The sequence below is a fragment of the Prunus persica genome, chromosome G2 (genome assembly GCF_000346465.2).
Source record: "Prunus persica cultivar Lovell chromosome G2, Prunus_persica_NCBIv2, whole genome shotgun sequence".
Taxonomy (NCBI): Eukaryota; Viridiplantae; Streptophyta; class Magnoliopsida; order Rosales; family Rosaceae; genus Prunus; species Prunus persica.
The window spans coordinates 968,656-987,875 of NC_034010.1; the positions used below are offsets into that span (position 1 = coordinate 968,656).

Consider the following 19,220-nt stretch of genomic DNA (forward strand, 5'->3'; position numbering starts at 1 on the left):
ATTTTTTTGTCAAATATTTTCCACACTTGTCAGAAAAATTGTTAAATACAAATGCACTATGCTTCAAAAGCAATAATGCAAATGTACTTTTTTTGGCAACAAAAATATGCATTTATATGGGACTGAAAAGAAAGAAAGAGTAGAATGTCGGAGATCATCACAATTTTAGAAACAGAAAAAGATCTAAAGGCGGCAACTACCTTTCAAGTGATACATACATTAATATTAGGAGTGCAATTAAAGGAAGGAAAAACTACATAAAAACTATAAATTATAGGGTCATTTTCAAGTTCGGATCTAATTTTAGAGATATTTATGAGTACATACTTAAACTCCCGGAAACTCTACAATTTACTCCATCTGTTAGCCAAACCGTTAATTAATCTGTTAAATGCTGATGTGACATTTGTAGAACCTATTTTTTAATTGACGTGGACTCCACATAAGAAATAAAAGAAATAAAACAATAAAATAAAATAAAAAAGAATAAAAAACTAAAAAACCGAAAGAAATAAAAACTAATCTTCTCCGCAACCCCACCCTCTTCCTCAGAGAAAAAAGAAGTAAAGATAGCCCACCCCCCTCCGCCACTCCCTCTAATATCCCCCTCCCTTCCAGCCCAACCTCCAACCCACCCTCCCACATCATCATCCGTCATGAAAAAACTGGTGCCACCTTCGTCGATCGATTTCTCACCTCACCCAGATGTCGACGCTGTCGGGAACCCAAACCTCCCCTCACAACATCATCTAGCACCGTCGCGAACCTTTGATATGCGAAACCTAGGTGGTTGGGTCGTTGTCGACCTTGAAAACTAAGCAATGTTGTCGCGAACCCATATGCCGAATCTGCCATACGTCTCCAAAGATGCGCTGATCTCCTCCTTAGATCTATTGGCTAAGGCTCTGGTATTGGTTGGGGCTAGGAGGAGAGGACTAAGGGAGAATGTGGTGGTGGGTGGTGGTTTGGCTGGTGGGGTGGTTGTTTGGGCTGCTGGGGTGCTGATTTGGGTGGCTAGCTAAGTCATGCTAGGGGGAGGATTGGGAGGAGAGTGATGGAGAGATAATTTTTTTTTTTAATTTAAATTTTAATGATTTTAATTTATAAAAAATAAAAAATTTATTATTTTTTTTTTGGTCCACATGGAAGTCCATGTCATTAAAAAATAGGTCATTGATAAGTAAACATTCAACAAATTAACTAGCGGTTTGTGTAACGGAGAGATAATTTGTAGGTTTTTCGAGAGTTTGAATATCTATTCGTAAATGTCTCTAAAGTTGGATATGAACTTAAAATGACCTTATAGTTTGAGGGGCTTTATGTAGTTTTTCCTCAAAGGAATGCTTATCAATATGAGTTCTTCGTCTCTATAAATTCAATTTAACTGATTATTTATTTATTTAAAGAATTTTTTTTTTATTGATAAAAACGATAATATATTAAACTAACACTACGTTGATGGTAAGACTCTAACTTAGAACATGACTTTTCATAAAAAGGAACTATTCCAAATCAGTGTGCCCTTTGCCAACTGTACTGATTATAATAGCAACCAATAATGGTGGCATATTGAACTCTCCACATGCCCTCCCCCAACAACCAACCGACACTTTTAATATAATTGAGAAGTGAAAGGTGCTTCTAATTTGTATGGCCATATAAACATTCCGATCGTTTGATTTCACGTGTTTCTTTAATTAAATAAGTTGGCCCAGCACTCAGATAATTTAAACACACAATTCTGGGCTGAACGTGGAAAGAATGCAATTTAGACGTTATATTTGTGTGTTCCCCTTGTCTCTCTTTTTCATCCATGGCTAGACTCTCCAAAGTCAAAGTTCTTGAGCAATGCCAAGTCTCTCCCCCACCAAACTCCTGCTCACCTGATATTTCACAAACCTCTCTCCCTCTGACCTTCCTTGACATACCATGGCTCTTCTTCTCTCCAAGCCTACCTCTTTTCTTCTATGAATTCCCATTTCCCACTTGTCATTTCACTTCCACCGTCCTCCCAAACCTCAAGCACTCTCTCTCCCTCACTCTCCAACACTTTTACCCTTTCGCCGGAACCCTAGTGGCCCTGCCCGAACCCGGCATTCCCGAGCTCGTCTACACCCAAGGTGACTCGGTTTCGGTGACCGTTGTCGAGTCAGATGGAGACTTTGTATATCTTTCAAGCAATTTCCCAAGAGAAGTGGAAGAATTTTACACACTTGTGCCTGAACTAGCATCAAGTAGTAGTTTTGCACCTATTAGTAATGCTACTACACAAGCAGCCAAACTTCCTTTGTCAAGTGTTCAAATTACAGTGTTCCCAAATTGTGGGATTTGCATTGGACTTGCATATCATCATGTTGTTGCTGATGGGAGGACCTTCAACAATTTCATCAAGGCTTGGGCCTCATTCTCTAGGCTTGGAGATTCATCAAAAGTAGACGTACGATCAAAGCCCTCTTATGATCGTACGACTATTGTTGATCCATATGGGTTGGAGGCTATCTTCTTGAAGGAGTGGTGGAAGCGAATTTCTTCACAAGGCTTGGTTCTTCTTGGTCCTAGTTATAATAATGGACATTCAACGAACGTGGTTAGGGCCACTTTTTTGGTGGACTTGGCCCAAATGGAGGGCATCAAGAACTGGATTATTGCTTTATGCAACAAGGGAAATGAGCCACATCCGGTACATTTATCGCCATATGTCCTAACATGTGCATTTCTGTGGGTTTGCTTGGTCAAAATCCAAGAAAATGATCTTAATCACAACATTTGGTGTGGTGAAGATCCGAATTATTTTGGGTTTATTGCGGGCGGGTTAACCCGTATGGGTCATCCAGTACCGCCTACATATGTCGGTAATTGCGTTGGGTTTGGCCGGTCGATGGCGGTGAGGAAGGACTTGTTGGGAGAAAATGGAATTGTTATTGCGGCAAGGGCAATTGGAAACACTATTAAGAAGCTAGACAAGGAAATTTTGGGAGGTGCAGAGAAGTGGATATCTGAGTGGGAGGTGATGTTCGGGTCGGAGCTTCATGTTATGGTTTTCGGGTCACCTAAGGTGGATCTTTATGAGACAGATTTTGGATGGGGAAGGCCCAAAAAGATAGAGGATATTGGAATTGATGGTGCAAAAGCTATTTCACTCACTGAGAGTAGAGACATATTGGGCGGGATTGAGGTTGGCTTGGTCCTACCAAAGCCTCAAATGGAGGCTTTTAAAACTTTTCTCATCGAGGGACTCGATGCTTTTTCTTGACTTCATCTTTGTATTGTAGTTGTAGGGGTGTGTATATATTACTGAGACTTTTTTTTTTGGTTATTAGGGTGCGAGGTGAACTGTTAAAACAGGGCCAATGAATTTATATTTTCAGTGAAGAATTTACTTTTACATTAGTGCCCCCCTTTTTTTAAAACTGTCATCACATTACACATGCATTTTACGTGTCATCTATTTTGATAAAAGTGCTATTTTTTAGAAGAAAGGTGGTTCGAAATCGAATCTAGTGCCTCAAATATAAAAAATAAATGCTCTTAATCACTTGTCATCTTTATAATGGAATAAATGAAACATCATCCATGATTTGAAAGCAAATTCTAGTCACTCCAATTCCCCCATTAGGCCCATAGTACCACCGACCTCACCTGCAAGGTGGCATTACTTCTCAGCTAAGAAGAACAATGATTTACGCAGAAGGCAATTGTAGGAAGAAAATAAAGTAAACCAACGGCTTTCAAAATTGAAAATCAGAGCAAATTCTAGCCGTTAGTTTTCTGCTTTTGTGACACCACAACGTGGCCACCCCATAAATCCAGCTCTTGACCTATGTTCTCTCTCCATTTTGTGGCCCCACTCCCTTCCCCAAATATCACTTTATATTTGGGGAAGCAAGCAATCAGCCCAACTCTCTTCTTTATTTGTTCTCTCTAACTAAAACTAAAAGCTTTTCTTTTCTTCATTCAAATTAAATCTTTGATTTGCAATGGCACATTTGAGCAGCAGTGTGATGAAGATGAAGGTCTTGGTCTTTGCCTTTGCCGTGGTGGCTTTCTTTGCGGCTGTGTCTTCGGCCCAAGATTTTGATGCTGCGCCCGCTCCCGCGCCGGCTCAAGACAAAGGAGCAGCTCACTCTGTGGTGGCCTCCAGGGCTATGTTCCTCTGCCTCCCGTTTTTCGTGTCCATGGTTGCTCTCCTCAACCACTAGATTTTAATTATTATTTCCACCCATTTATTACTTGCTGGTATTAATTCTTTGGGGTTTTTCAAATGAATTTCGTGGAAGTGACTCGGTGATTCTTTTATTTTATGTATGTATTTATAATGCGTGTTTTTTCCTTTATCATTCTTTGTTGATGTGATACCATATTATAAATACAGACAAGTATTGAAGGTTCTGAAACAAATTGTAGTAGTTTTGGGAGAATTTGTAAGCACTGCTTAATACAACTAACACAGTCCCTCCAGCTGGGTGATTAAATGATTTAGATTTGATAAATTAAGGATTGAGAATAAATTTTCAAACCACTTCGGTGATAACAGAGATGGAGAATCAAAAGAACAAACAAACATTCACACACAAATCCAACACCAAAGTTTTACGTGGTTCACTCATAATTGAGCTACGTCCACGAGGTTGCTAGGGTTTTTCACTAATTGAATAAGAAGATTACAAGTACAAGAGCACTCTAAGTCTGTTCCAATCTGGTTCGGAATAGGAAACAAAACAAAACAAAACAAAAAATAAATTTAAAAACACGAAATCAGAACGGAGGAACGTTGCTCGACACTGCAGCACAAGATACCACGCTTGGGATACTGAAGCTCTCTCAACTGCTGACTTGAGCACACTTCGAACCACACTCTTCCGGCACTGCAAGTTTCCAGTACTCTTACAAGGTCCCTGTTCCACAAAAGTTATTATCAACTTAATAGAACTAAAATGAAGTTTATGCAAGTGTAGGATATAACCAAGCACAAAAAGTGATAATGCCCGCAAACCAGACAAAAGGATATAATATGTGAAACAAAAATCACATGCACATCATATAGAATGGAACATTATCTATCGGTTTGTGTATATAAGCCTATATGTGGTAGCTCAAGGGTTGAGTCAATCTTATGATCAATACCCAGGTGCAGTCAATCTTACACTACTTGCGATTGTTTCAAATTATTTGAAGGTTGGAGGCCTATTACGTAAATTACATGTTACTATCTTGTGTATGCTGCCTGTTGGGATATATTAATTGTGTTTTTAACAGATTGAAAATTTGGGAATAGTACAATTTACAGGGGAGACTTTGTTAAAATTTCGGCAAAAAGTCTCGGTCTTTAGTAAGTGGGCTCGGCATCGAAGTGATGTCGGAATTACGACGTGATTCATCCCAGGTTCCGAGGAATTCGGGACGGGTCCTGTCATAAAGTGATATATCCCAGTTACTTTCCTAAGATTACCAAATATGGGAAAAGAATCTTCAATTTCCCATCTCTTGAGAAATAACATAGAAAATGATTTCCCCTCAAATTCATTCTATGAATCAAATGGGGCCTTAGAGGCGTAAGACTTTTAGGAAGAAGATGAGTAAGAAAAACGATGTCGTTTGGCCTGGAATATGAAAACACAACATTAAAAAAAAAACATTTTTGGCATCTCTGAGGTGATTTTCTAGTGTTTTCCCCAGCAACATAGTGGCTTGAACCACAGTTACCGAAATTGAGATGGAGTGGGAGAGCTATGGAGAGAGAGAGCCATAGAGAGGGAGCCATGGAGAGAGAGAGAGAGAGAGAGAGAGCCATGGGAGCTTTGAAATTGGGTCAGAAGTGGAGAGGAATACATTGGTCCTTCAATTTAATAAACAGAGCAACTGTTGGAAAAAGCCTTCTTTTTAATAATAGATTACAAAGAACAATTCTACATATTTAATCTGCTATAAACTTTGTTATTTTTATGTTATATATATATGAGTATTTAAGAAGTAACAAATAACAAATAACAAATAAAAAATAAATATTATACTATTTGTTTGTAAGCACCATGCTCTTTTTTCACTATAATATGTATTGTCATATATTTTTAATACGCTTTGGCAGATCAATCTGAGGATTTTTATTACGTCACTCTTGGCAGATCAATCTGCATTTAATTCATAAATATCACCCATCATGAACGACATCAATTTAAAAAGCCATAAGAAAATTTGAGAGTTAGAATTACCTAAATTCATCACATGTACAACTGAGTCACTTGTATGATCAAAGTCAGGATGCCTAATCAGTTTCTTCTTTTAATCACTGCATATCCATAAAAGAAAAATAAGAAATAGAACCGAATGTTATTATCATGTGAACATACCAACAACAAAACAATGTTAGGATCAAGGGGTCATCATCTAATACATACCTACCACATTTTTGGTGACCTGCTGTTGCACAATCACAATCAAGCCATAAGAGTTTTTAGTGGGGATCCAATCTCCACTGAACCAACCCTTAAAATTCATAACATCAAATCTGAAAAAGAAGAAAATGAACAAGTTGAGGTTGGTTGCCGTTTGAATGAAAGTGTGAATGCAAAAGAAAGAAATTAGTTAGAAAAACGCACCAATTCTATGTCTGGGATGTGAGCAATCTTGGACCAGTCCTCCCCTGTTTCTTTCTGGCATCTTTGCTTTAGGATGGGGCACCTACCAATTACCAAACTTTTTAATGAGAGGAGGCAACGAAGCCCTTCCGGGAGTGATGCCAAATTAGGGCAATCCCATATCCAAAGCAACTGAAGTGATTTGAGGTTGCCCATCCCTTCTGGTAGTGACCCCAATTTCGGGCAATCCCAAATTTCCAGGTCCTGTAAGGAGATGAGGCGACCCATCCCTTGATCTGGTAGTGATGCCAATTCAGGACAATTTAAAATATGCAGTCTCTGTAAGGAGATGAGACGACCCATCCCTTGATCTGGTAGTGACCCCAATTTCGGGCAATACCGAATTCTCAGTTCCTGTAAGGAGATGAGGCGACCCATCCCTTGATCTGGTAGTGATACCAAATTAGGACAATCTTCAATTTCAAGCTTCTCAAGTAATGTGAGGTTTCCAATCCCTTCTTCTGGCATATCATCAACACCTTGAATCTTCAGAGATTTTAATTTGGAGAGAACAAAGGAGGAGGGAAGGACCTTCCAGCTGCTTCTCCCTAACCACAGTTGATCAAGATTTGGGTACAGCGGCATGAAAGTCAGGTTAGGACACTCACGTATAGATAAAGTAGAAAGACAAGGAAATGAAGAAACTGAAGTTGAAGCTGTTTCATTCCTCCACCATCCCTTGAGATTAGGGCAATCACGTAGAGAAAGACTCTCTAAGGAGGGAAAGAAGGTCGTCGATGGAGAAGCAGCTGACATCATCATCACATCACCGGCGAAGTCCTTGACCTTGTCTTCTGCAGATATGTGCTCCAAATTCCTTAACCCGTTAAGATCAAGACTCTTAAGAAAAGGTAAATGATCCAACGGTGGAAGATGTTGGCATCTGTCACAGTGAGACAATGTGAGATTAACAATATTTGTGAGAGAATGAAACCAACTCGCAAACCTCGCACCCATATAGTACTTCAGGGTTAACTCTTTTAGACTTGAATGGGGCTGCAGCGCTTCCATTGACTTTATAATTACATCACTCTCCCCCGCATCATTATTTTCTCTTTCAATGTGCATCCAAGATAAAGCCAACGAATCGAGATGTCGTTTCTCCTTCAAAAGTGCACAATCATAATTCAATTCTGACACCATATTTTGCTCGCACCTCAAATTTTTGATTTCCAACTCTCCTCTTAAATTATTCAGCTTTTCCAACTCACTGAGCCCTGCACTGTCCCTCAACATGGATTTGTTTTCACTCAAAACAAATGTATTCAAAGTACGAAGATGAGTCAATTCACCCAATCCACGAGGAATCCAAGCCAAGATGCCACAATTTGCCAAAATGAGATGCCTCAAGTTGATCAATTTCTTAATATCTCTAGGCAATTCCACAAGAAATTGACAATAATTGAGATCTAGTGTTTCCAAATTTTGAAGTTTCACTATCCAATTTGGAAGTCTCTTAATGGGATTTCCACTAAGATCAAGATATCTTAAATGTATCATTTTCCTAAGACATTTTGGCAATTTCGTAACTCTCAATTCATTCAAACTCAACATACGCAATGACTTAAAATTTGAAGCAATTGTAGCACAAAATGACTTACGGAATGGCATCCCCCACTCCTTTTGGCTTAGGAAAAGAAAAGTCCTTAGCTTATTTGATTCCAGCAAGGATGTTGGTATTTTCCATTCCGACGAATCAACATCAAAATCGAAAGATACATGAAGAAGACGTTTTGCTTCAAAATCAGTCTTATTGCGATCTATTATTGTGCTTCCCTCCCCTGCCACTTTAACAGCAAGTTCATTCATGAGATCATGCATTTTACAGCTTTTTATTGTACCAAACTCATCTTTTTCTTCTTCTTGGAAAAAAGATCTCCAAGCTAGTTCTTTATAATAATCATAACCAACATCTTCCAAGCACTCATTAGGATCTGAAGACTTAACGAACCCTTGTGCCACCCACAACCTAATTAAATTCTCTACGGGAATCTTATAATCAGGCGGGGACAAACTACAATAAGCAAAACAATGTTTCAAATGTGATGGGAGAACATCATAACTCAGCTGAAGTGTTGGTAAAATATCATTTTCTTCTTGCCTTATTGTTGAAAGCTTGTTATTCTTGAAAGCCGACCACTCAGTTTCTGGATCTCTAGTGTACAACATCCGTCCTATGGTCCTTATAGCAAGCGGAACCCCTTTACATTTTCTAGTAATCTCCTCCCCAAGGGCCTTAATGGTTGAACTCGTTGGCTCTTTTCCATCTTGGAATGCCATTTTCTTAAACAAAAACCAAGACTGCTCTTCACTTAAACCCCTTAAGTTATATGGTTTAGATGTGTCTGTTATTTTTGCAACTTTTTCACTACGAGTAGTTATTAGTATTTTACTACCCTTTCCACCACCCATCAACAAGTTTTGCAAGCCAAACCATTTTTCACGATTATCATTCCATACATCGTCCAACACAAGGAGGTATCTCTTCCTATCTATTATTTTCCTCAGTTCTTTTTGCAACTGATCAATCTCAACGCTTTTGGCTATGTCATTAGTTGCAGATTGAATGATTTTCTTAACAAGTATCTCCAACTCAAATACATTTGACACACATATCCACATTTTCAGCTCAAAATAAGTTTGGACCTCTAGATCGTTGAATAAGAGTTGGGCAAGTGCAGTTTTTCCCAATCCTCCAAATCCAACTATGGAAATGATTGATACATTCTCTTCAGAGATGGTATCAAACAAGAGTTGTTTAATTGCATTTTTATCTTCATTTCTCCCTATAATAGTTTCCGTAGGGGCAAAAGAATGAGTTACCCTTCTAAATGGTGTATCTTCACGACTCACTTCTAAGTGAAAGTTTTTACGAGATGCAATCACATTAAGTCTCTCCTTAATACTTTTAATCTTATGACCCATCTTTAGCCGAAAAGCAAGCTGGTTTGAGCTAGAGAAGAAGATGCATACCTGCTTTAACACTTGATTATTTCCAGGCATCATTTGTCTCCACCGTGCTTCAGCATAAAATTCATCTAGCACGTCATCAGCTTCATAAACAACATCTTCTAGGCTTTGAAGCCACAATTTGACTGCATGAGTCGCTTGCTTTTGCTCTGCATCAAGAAGAACAGCTTTGATTTGGTCAACTGTCTCCTGAAGGTTCAGGAGCTCATCTTTGACACCCCAAATCAATCCCATCTCTCGGAATGCACTGGAGGCCAACCTGTCAATGATCCCTTCTGCAAAGTTGAAGAGGACTCCTTCTGCCATTGCCTTGATGCAGAATAAAAGCAGAGGTGAATTAGTTACAATAACTTCAAGTGTTTGTTTCGAATGGTGATCGTGGAAAATGGATCATCATGGCTAGTTTTTATATAAGGCCCTGTAATTGGCATCTTTCAAGTAAATATTGGTTAGGCAAGGCATATGATTCTAGCCTACTATGTAAGTCTAAAGAATTTGTTGCCAGCAAGCAAAGGATTGGTAATAGAATTAGGATATCACTCGATCTCAAGTAAAGCATTTGGAGATTAGTGAAGCACATATGCCTTGCCTCCCTTAATTAGCATATGATTCTAACCTAAAACTTCCTACAAGTTTGTACCACCCATATACTATTCCCTAAAGATGCACCACATGACCATACTTATTTAAGCTTCCTTCTCATTGGAGAAATATAGAGAGACTTTACCGCGTATTGAAGTAAAGAATAAATCCTACCTAAAACTTATTTCTCTGTCTGTGGGTCGGATCTGATTCTTGCCACTGGCCTAAGATTGCTCACATCCAAATACCATGTACGTTGATATTTATACGTCTAAAAATCAAGATTCAAAGCTTGGTGCTTCCGTTTGCTAACTTGTTCTACTTAACACTTGTTGGACTTATCAGATATGCCAACCTCACTTGTTGATTTTCTTCTTTGTTGATTCATATGACATACGATCGGTTCCACCCAAAAACTAAAGACATACCATCTGGTACATCTCAACCAAAGATGATTTGGTAGGAAAATATGGCACATTATGGTAGTATGGTTACGTGGTACATCTTGTGCACGCATTATAATATGAGTGGACGACAATGTTTATTTTCCTCCCTTTTAGGGAATAGTATCAATAAATATCCACTTATATTATAGCACGTGTACAAGATGTACCACGTATCACTCTAGCTCTAGAGATAATTAATTAATTTCCAATGGCTTTTTTTTTTTTTTTTTTTTTTTTCAGAAGTAAACACGCTAAGGCACTCTATAACAAGTGTATTACTTGTTTATCCATCTTTATTCCGCACAATTAACCATAAATGAAACAACAATTTCACTATTTTGGTGATAATACTTGTTTTTTTAATACAAAACAATATCGATCAAACAAAGTAAGGAATTTTGGAGGAAGAACCATCTTTGTTGCTGAAAGAAATCACTTTAAATCTGCTGATCAACTTGAGCTTGAGGAGGTTGTTGTCCATCAGAGTTCGCGAGGGCAATTTCAGCATGTGTTTTAGCTAATTGACATTCTGTATCTTGTATTTGTTGATGTGATTGGGAAATAACCCCAACGCAGCCATAGATAGGATCCTGTATTCTACACTGAGCCTCATTACACAAGGTCTCTGCAGCTGCTGCTTCAACTCTTAGATGGGGCAGGAGTTCCTGATAATTAATCATGAAAAAAAATCACAGTTAGAGATTTAAAACGAGAAACCAATAGATAATGTTAATGAAAAATATATTTTTAAGAAAAGAAATAAAAAAGCTTCAGCTCTTCAAATAGATCTGAAGAGGAAAAAGAAAGTTTTACATTTTAAGAGAAAAAAGAAACTTAAAAAGTTACTACAATTATTGCATTAAAAATTTCAAAACATGCCCTATTCATTTCCTTCTCAAATATAATGTCAATGTGCCTTCTCTTCTCCCTCCCACATCACACTGTCACTCTATCCTTACTGATCTTTCACATTAATTAATTTTCTTTTCTTTTCCAATCTTTGGTTTTTCAGTTGATTAGCAAAAATTGAGTCCAAATCTTTAGATTGTTAAACACCATGATCATGGCATGCTTAATGAGAAGAATTTTCATATAAAAGGATGTCAGTGTAGCAGTATCCTAAACTAATCATGCATTGTCATTTGAAAAAATTATCACTCGTAGTACCTGATGGTATAAGTAAATTTTTACCGTGCTTAACTCTAGAATGAAAGAGAATTACCCTCAGAATTCTAGGAAGCAACCAAATTCAAAGTAGTTTTCTTAAAATAAAATAAAATAAGACTTACCTAGAAAATAGAGAAAACAAAAACTATTGTATTTGTCTGGATGCAAAAACATCGAAAGGATAGAAAGGTTTTGTAGGGTTGGGGGGCATGGCCATTGCTCTTTAAGTGTCGACACTACTACAAAAAGTGAAAAAGACGACCAGAAAACAACGACGGTCTAGGTGAAAACCGTCGTGGTTTTTAAAAAGACGACGGTTCTAAAAACACCGTCGTGTAATACCACCTTAGACAACTAAAAATGGAGATTCAAATGGCTGTTCAAAAACAACGACGTACCTAATTAAACAACCGACGTCTATTTGAAACAGATTTCGGCAGTGTAAAATCAAAACCAACAAAGAACGGCAGAAGTTATGAATCGACCGACGTAGAAAGTAAAGACGACGATTTCAATAAAAGCCGCCGTTTTTACTCATAAAATAACACGACGAGGTTTTCGTATAAGACGCCGTATAATTACAAACAAATCCAAGGCTTTAAAATACAAAATATCGCCGTATTAAATTAATGTACAACGACGAAAAATATAAATATATCGACGTCATTCTCGTATAGTTCTACGACGTTATCTTTAAATCGTACTATAAAATTCAACGTCGTATTTATTCATTTTATACGTCGTCTTAATAAGAATTTTTGTTAACAATTTTTTTCTTTGATTTTCTTATCCTACGTCGGTAGATCTACTTAATGACAAGAATTGAAATAACCACGACGGTTTATATAGAAAACCGCCGACATAATCAGATTTTTCTGAGATCCCAAGGGTTACGAAATCTTACCAGATGGAACTCTGTTCCACATCATAATCTTAACAGATGACACAGATTTGCAATCAGAGAGACAATTTTTTGGAAGTTGATGATGTGTGTGCGTTTGTGTATCTACAAATATTATACCTAACGTCGTTGCAAATTTGCAATCAGAGAGACAATTTTCAACAACGGTTATATTATACCTAACGACGTTTAAAAAACAAATCAACGTCGCTAAACAAATATATTACGTCGTCTTAGTCTTACTTAAGACGACGAAAAACGACGACAGTAATACAAAAACAGTCGTTGTTTTTATATTCTTATTTTATTTAAATCTGTCATCCAAAAAAGAAACTTTACATATTCCAGAACATTAATTTCCTTCATTTTAAATTTTCTCCGGAAAAAAAACTCTATTTATAACGCACTGTAATTGAAAAATAAACTGAAAGATCACGGGAAAAAAAATTCTATTCATAATTTAAAAATTCAAATCCACGTCGGTTATATTAAAACTAACGACGTTAAATGAAAATATTCCACGTCGCAAAACAAATATTGCGTCGTTTTAGTTAAAAACGACGTCATAACAAAAACCCGTCGTTGTTTCAAACTGAATTAATTTAAAATTTCTTCGGGAAAGCAAAATCTATTTATAATTTCCTCGGGTTAGTAATATTGCGTCGTGTTAGTTTACAAATTCTAGAACATTAATTTCCCTCATTTGAAATTTCCTCGGGAAAGAAAAATCTATTTATCACGCTTTGTAATTGAAAACTAAAACTGAAAGAATTCGGGAAAAAAACACTCTATTTATAATTTAAAAATAAAATCCACGTCGGTTGTAGTACACTTAACGACGTTTAACAAAATAATCTACGTCGGTAATTATAAATATACCGCCATCTTACCTTTATATAGACGACGAGAAAAGACGACGGTAGAACAGAAGACCGCCGTTGTTTCAGTTTCTTTAACAGTTTGGTCCTTTATCTTTCTGCAGGACTTGTATAGTTCAAAGCATTGACAATGTCTTCATCATATCTCCCAGCAACTACTGATTCGATTGCTCATGCTTTAGAGGCCATCTGAAGCCATTTCTATTCTCTATCGCATTCTTGAAACCCATCTTCTTCTTCTGAAGCTCTACGTAAAGGAAGAGGCTATCACAAATCTGACGGATCTTCTTAGTCAAAAAAATCAAGCAGAGGATCAGGCACATCTGATCTTCAGATTTCCCTGAGAAGCGAACTTTCCTTCGACAGCGAGTGGAGGCCAGGCTTGCATCTCTTTTGATGGAAAGCAAGGAGTATTCAGAAGCACTAAGTGTCCTATCAGGCTTGATCAAGGAAGTGAGAAGGCTAGTTGACAAGCTTCTTCTTGTCAACTAGCCTAAATGTAAGCTCAATTTCTCTTTGAGAAAGACCTCCAAATTATTGTCTTTGAGATGTGAGAGACAGTGTCTCTGAGAGAGGAAGAACTTGGAACCCTAAATGTAAACCGCGAAAATGAATGAAAGCGACAAATTTATAGAATAAATTTTTAAAACCAACGGCGGTCCTTACCAAAAAACCGCCGTTTAAATTGTAAAATCAACGTCGGTATTACTGACGTACATTACAGAACTCCACGCCGTATTATTTTTTTGAAATGGTTTTATATGTAAGCAACTTTTCGTCTACTTGACTTACACATTAGTTGTTTTTATATTCTTATTTTATTTAAATATGTCATCCAAAAAAGAAACTTTACATATTGCAGAATATTAATTTCCTTCGTTTTAAATTTCCTCCGGAAAAAAAACTCTATTTATAACGCACTGTAATTGAAAAATAAACTGAAAGGTCACGGGAAAAAAAAAATTCTATTCATAATTTAAAAATTAAAATCCACGTCTGTTATATTAAACCTAACGACGTTAAATGAAATGATTCCACGTCGAACTAAAAATATTACGTCGTTTTAGTTAAAAACGACGTAGTTAAATGTAACCGCCGTATTATTTTTTTGAAATGGTTTTATATGTAAGCAACTTTTGGACTTACACATGCACTGTTTCCAAACCCGATTAGAAATTTCAATCTCCAGAGAAACCTTTTCGTCTCTTTTCCTTGTCAGAGCATTGTCAGAGTTTCTCATCGTCTTCCTCTCGTCTTCTTCGTCGTCCTTGAACTTAAACATCGATCATCTTCCTCTTGCTTTCATTGCACGCAAAAGGTAAGCTTTCATTTTCACTATTTTGGTTACTGTTTTGCATGCTCATACGTTTTTTGTTTGAAAAATCTTTTTACCTTTTTTCTGGCCAAAATCATTTTACTTCTTTCCAAGTTTGATAAAATATACAGACAAAGAGGGAAAGTTTCCAACTTTGAAGACAACTACCTCAACTAAATAAGACGACGGTAGACCACGACGGTTCGTAAGTTGTTCTAGCGTTGTCTGAAAATTGACAAAGTTGTTTTTAAAATAATAGTCTTTTTTTATATGCTTGTTTAATTGCAGGTTTGATTTCTCTGAACAATGGTTTTTGTTTTTCCCTTATTTGATAAAATATAAAGAAAAAGAAACTAGGGTTGGTATCTAATATAGACGACAAAATATCTTATTATTTTACGTCGTGTGAATGTTAATACCACGACGGTGTATTACTATTGACGTAGTATGAACATAAATACCACGACGTTATATAAATAATAGTTTACCACGACGGTGTATTACTATTGACGTCGTGTGAACATATATACCACGACGTTATATAAATAATGGTTTTAAACATTTATTACATCTGAGATTATTTCATTGCGTCGTCTAAAATCATATCATACGTCGTATTTTTTAATACCGTCGTTTGTGTTCTTAATGTTTTCCTGAAATATTTTCACTTGCAGTTTTGTCTGTTAAAATGGTTTCTCAACAACAAACTAAGGATTCTGGCTCCAAGAAGCTTGGAATGGTAGCTCCTCAAGACAAGTCTTCGAAGGAGATGAAGTCTTCGAAGAAGATGAAGTTTGCTTCATCATCTGCTGAGACAGAACCAACCAGCCAGACAACAATCTCTGATGATTCAAAGACTGGTCGAGGTATGAGCACAATGCCTCGTGTTGTGAAGAGAAAGCTTCAGAAACTGAGGCCAATTGTTGAGTACAATAAAAGGGGGAAAGGTGTTGGCCAAGCACATATTGAGATGCAGTCGTATATTGGTGTGTTGGCACGCTCCAGGATCCCACTTGTGGACAAGAAATGGTCCCAAATCCCCAAGGATATAAAGGAGCAGATTTGGGAAGCAGTTGACATGGCTTTTGTCGTAGGCCAAGGGGGCAAGACCTCTGTTTTAGCTTCTGCTTCCAAGAAATGGAAGGATTTCAAGTCTACACTAACGAGGCATTATATCCTTCCATACACCAATGACAGGGAGAAATTAAGCCAACCCCCTGAAACATATAAATTCATAGAGAAAGCACAATGGGATGCCTTTGTAGCTTCAAGGCTATCCAAAGATTTTGAGTCTGTGCATTCTCAACATGCACAGATTAGGGAGAAACTCGAGTACAATCATCGATTGTCTCGAAAAGGATATGCTGGATTGGAGGATCAATTGGAGGAAACCATGCCTGGGGTAGAAATTGATCGATCTACCTTATGGAAGAGAGCTAGACAGGACAAACATGGTAACATCCCTGATCCAAAGGTGGCAGAGACAGCTAAATTAATTGTAAGCCTACTATCACTCTGTTTTAAATTTTTATTAAACTGTGAATTATTCTTATTACGTCGTGTGTTATATTGTTCGTCGTGTGAATGATATTACCACGTCGAAACTTTGTTAAAAACGTCGTTAACGGTCTAAATAGGAATCACTACTCTGTTTTCTTTAATTATAGCATAAGACGTCGGTTGTTTATTCATTTCGTCGTTTTAAATAAATAACCACGTCGGTATAACTACCGTCGTGATAAGTTATAATAACGTCGTTTTATATGTTATTGCGTCGTGTGAAATTATATAATACGTCGTTTGTACATAAATAACCGTCGTGTGTTTTTTGTTTATCTTTATTTTAGGATGAATTGCAGAAACAAGTCTCGGAAGGCAAAGTCAGAGTAGATGGCAGCAATGATGTGCTGACCATGGCTTTGGGCCCCGAGCATCCAGGCAGGGTGAGGGGAGTTGGTGCTGGTGTTTCCCCAAGGCAATATTTCAATTTGCCCAAACCACAGAGGGTGAGCTTTGACGACCGTTTGAAGGAGAGTTTAAGAGTTCTCCTTCAAGAAGAGACTAAAAAGATGGAGGCTAAGGCAAGGGAAGAGGCCTTAAGGATGGAGGCTAGGACAAAACAATTGGTAGAGGCTGAGAGGGAGCATTTCCTGAGTCAGCTTTCCCAATTAATTCCCAATTTTGATCCAAGCATGCTTAAACCAAGAATTAGCCAAAGCCCCAAAAATCCAATGTCTGACAAAGCTAGCTGCTCTGGAGGTGATGTGAGATCCCTACATTTGGAGGATGATACTGCCAAAATGGGGAAACATCAGCCAGATGAAGAGAAGGAAGAAGAAAAGAGAGATGAAGAGAAGGAAGAAGAAAAAAGATATGAAGAGAAGGAAGAAGAAAAAAGAGATGAAGAGAAGGAAGAAGAAAAGGAGAAAGAAGATGAAGAAAAGCATGACGACAAGGTATGTTAACATAACTTTTTTATTTGTTTTTCAAAATTTCAGACGTCGATATTTTTATTTAATCCGTCGTTTGTTTACAACTTAGACGGCGGAATTTTTTTAAGACGTAATAAAATATTTAAACGACGGTTTTTTCACCGTCGTTTAAAAGGTTTCAGACGACTCTTTATTCATAAAACCGTCGTCTTTATTAAATTACCACGACAATTTTTTCACCGTCGTTTAAATACTTTTAAAACGACGTTTTATTCCTTAAACCGTCGTCTTTATTGAATTACCACGTCATTTTTTTTATTTCTTTAAACAGGTTATTGAAGTTGGTGCTTATTCAAAAATGGAGGCGCCATCTTCTTTAAAAACCCTTTGTCGTTTTGTGGAAACGACACTCCTGCCTGAGGATAAGACAGTCCAATTTACAATTGATAAGGAGGTGTTTGGTGGTGAGCGCGATACCTTCCTCCTGCCTGAAGATATTACACAATTTGCAGGCATGGAAGAAATTGGAGCTACTGTATTGGCTGTATATATGAGGTTTGTACTTCTAAAATAATAACTCGTTGGTTTATATATTGCGTCGTCTTAACTAACTAACCACGTCGTCTTAACTAACAACCGTCGTGATAAATATATTATAACGTCCTCATCTATTTCAGTACGTCGTTTGAAATATTATAATACGTCGTTGTTTTATACATAACCGTCGTGTTTTGTGTGCTGACTTGTTTATATTATTTTATTTGTTTAGGTACTTACACGATGTTTTGAAAAAAGCCAATATGTGCAGTATGGTTGGCTTTATCGACCCTGCTACAGTTAGTGCCAACTCTGGCACAATAACTGCCAGATCACGACTGGTAGCAGCTCGACTTCAGAAGACAGACGGTGAACAGATTTTCATGATGCCTTACAATCCAGGGTTAGTCTCCTTAGGATTTTGTTTTTATGATTTTCAATAAATGACAGCTTATAAACTAACCACGTCGGTGTTTTATTTTATTTAGTCGTTTGAAACTACTAACCACGTCGGTATTTATTTATCGTCGTGATAAATATATAATGTCGTCGTTAGCTACTTTACTTCGTCGTGTGAAATACTATAATACGTCGTTTTTGTAAATAACCGTCGTTTTTATATTAATTTTGTGCAGCCGTCATTGGATTTTGCTGATTGTAAGAGCAAAGAGAGAAACCGTCTATTTTCTGGATCCTCTGCCAGGAAATCGTGTGGTCGATGAAGAGGCCAAAAACATCGTGAACAGTGCTTTAAAATTATATAATACCCACATAGCCCGAGCAGGACGTAAAAATGTAATTTGGAAAACTCTCTCAGGCACACCAAAGCAACCCAGCAATGTCGAATGCGGGTATTATGTAATGCGCTTCATGAGGGACATCATCATGGATCCTTCCTTGGGGTTTGAGAATAAGGTAAGAAGAAATTACCTTCATACATTTTACGTCGTTTTTTGTATTATCAACGACGGTCGTGTAAAATTAACGTCGTTGAATGGATATACTACGTCGGTTATGAAAAATATCGTCGTCTGTGATTGAATTTCTTTTTATTTATAAACCCTAATAGTCATTGTTTATGCAGTATGCCAAGGGAAACCAGGAAGCTTCATACCCCCAAGAAGCCATTGATGAAGTCCGGAATGAATGGGCAGAGTTTGTTTTCCAAATTATTAAACAGGGCAATTATTGAACACTTGATATTTATGTATAATGTACCAATTTTCTCTATAATATGTAATGTAAAAATTTGTTGAGGTTTTCTTAAATTAAAAAAAAAACAAACATACAAATTGCTTAACCGACGTGTAATACTTTTCCAACGACCTAATAAAGTCAATAACCGTCGTATTTTGTT

The 19,220-nt window shown here is 37.2% G+C and overlaps 2 protein-coding genes across 4 annotated transcripts; one reads left to right on the forward strand and one right to left on the reverse strand.

Annotated features, from left to right (window-relative positions):
- On the forward strand, positions 1,685-3,387 carry LOC18786056 (anthocyanin 5-aromatic acyltransferase). The gene has a single exon (XM_007219438.2). The coding sequence runs from the start codon at positions 1,814-1,816 to the stop codon at positions 3,251-3,253; it is 1,440 nt and encodes a 479-aa protein (XP_007219500.1). The 5' UTR covers positions 1,685-1,813; the 3' UTR covers positions 3,254-3,387.
- LOC109947694 (putative disease resistance protein RGA3) lies at positions 4,542-10,095 on the reverse strand. 3 transcript variants are annotated; one of them, XM_020558480.1, is made up of 4 exons: positions 6,597-10,095; positions 6,400-6,505; positions 6,210-6,286; positions 4,542-4,895 (listed from the first exon to the last, which is right to left on the reverse strand). In XM_020558480.1, exons 1-2 carry the CDS (start codon positions 9,909-9,911, stop codon positions 6,500-6,502), a joined length of 3,321 nt encoding a protein of 1,106 aa, XP_020414069.1. In that variant the 5' UTR covers positions 9,912-10,095; the 3' UTR covers positions 4,542-4,895; positions 6,210-6,286; positions 6,400-6,499. The 3 variants fall into 3 exon arrangements, with proteins under 3 accessions (XP_020414069.1, XP_020414067.1, XP_020414068.1); XM_020558478.1 differs by having other exon boundaries at positions 6,396-6,505; positions 6,597-10,094; XM_020558479.1 differs by lacking the exon at positions 4,542-4,895 and adding an exon at positions 5,636-6,128 and having other exon boundaries at positions 6,396-6,505; positions 6,597-10,094.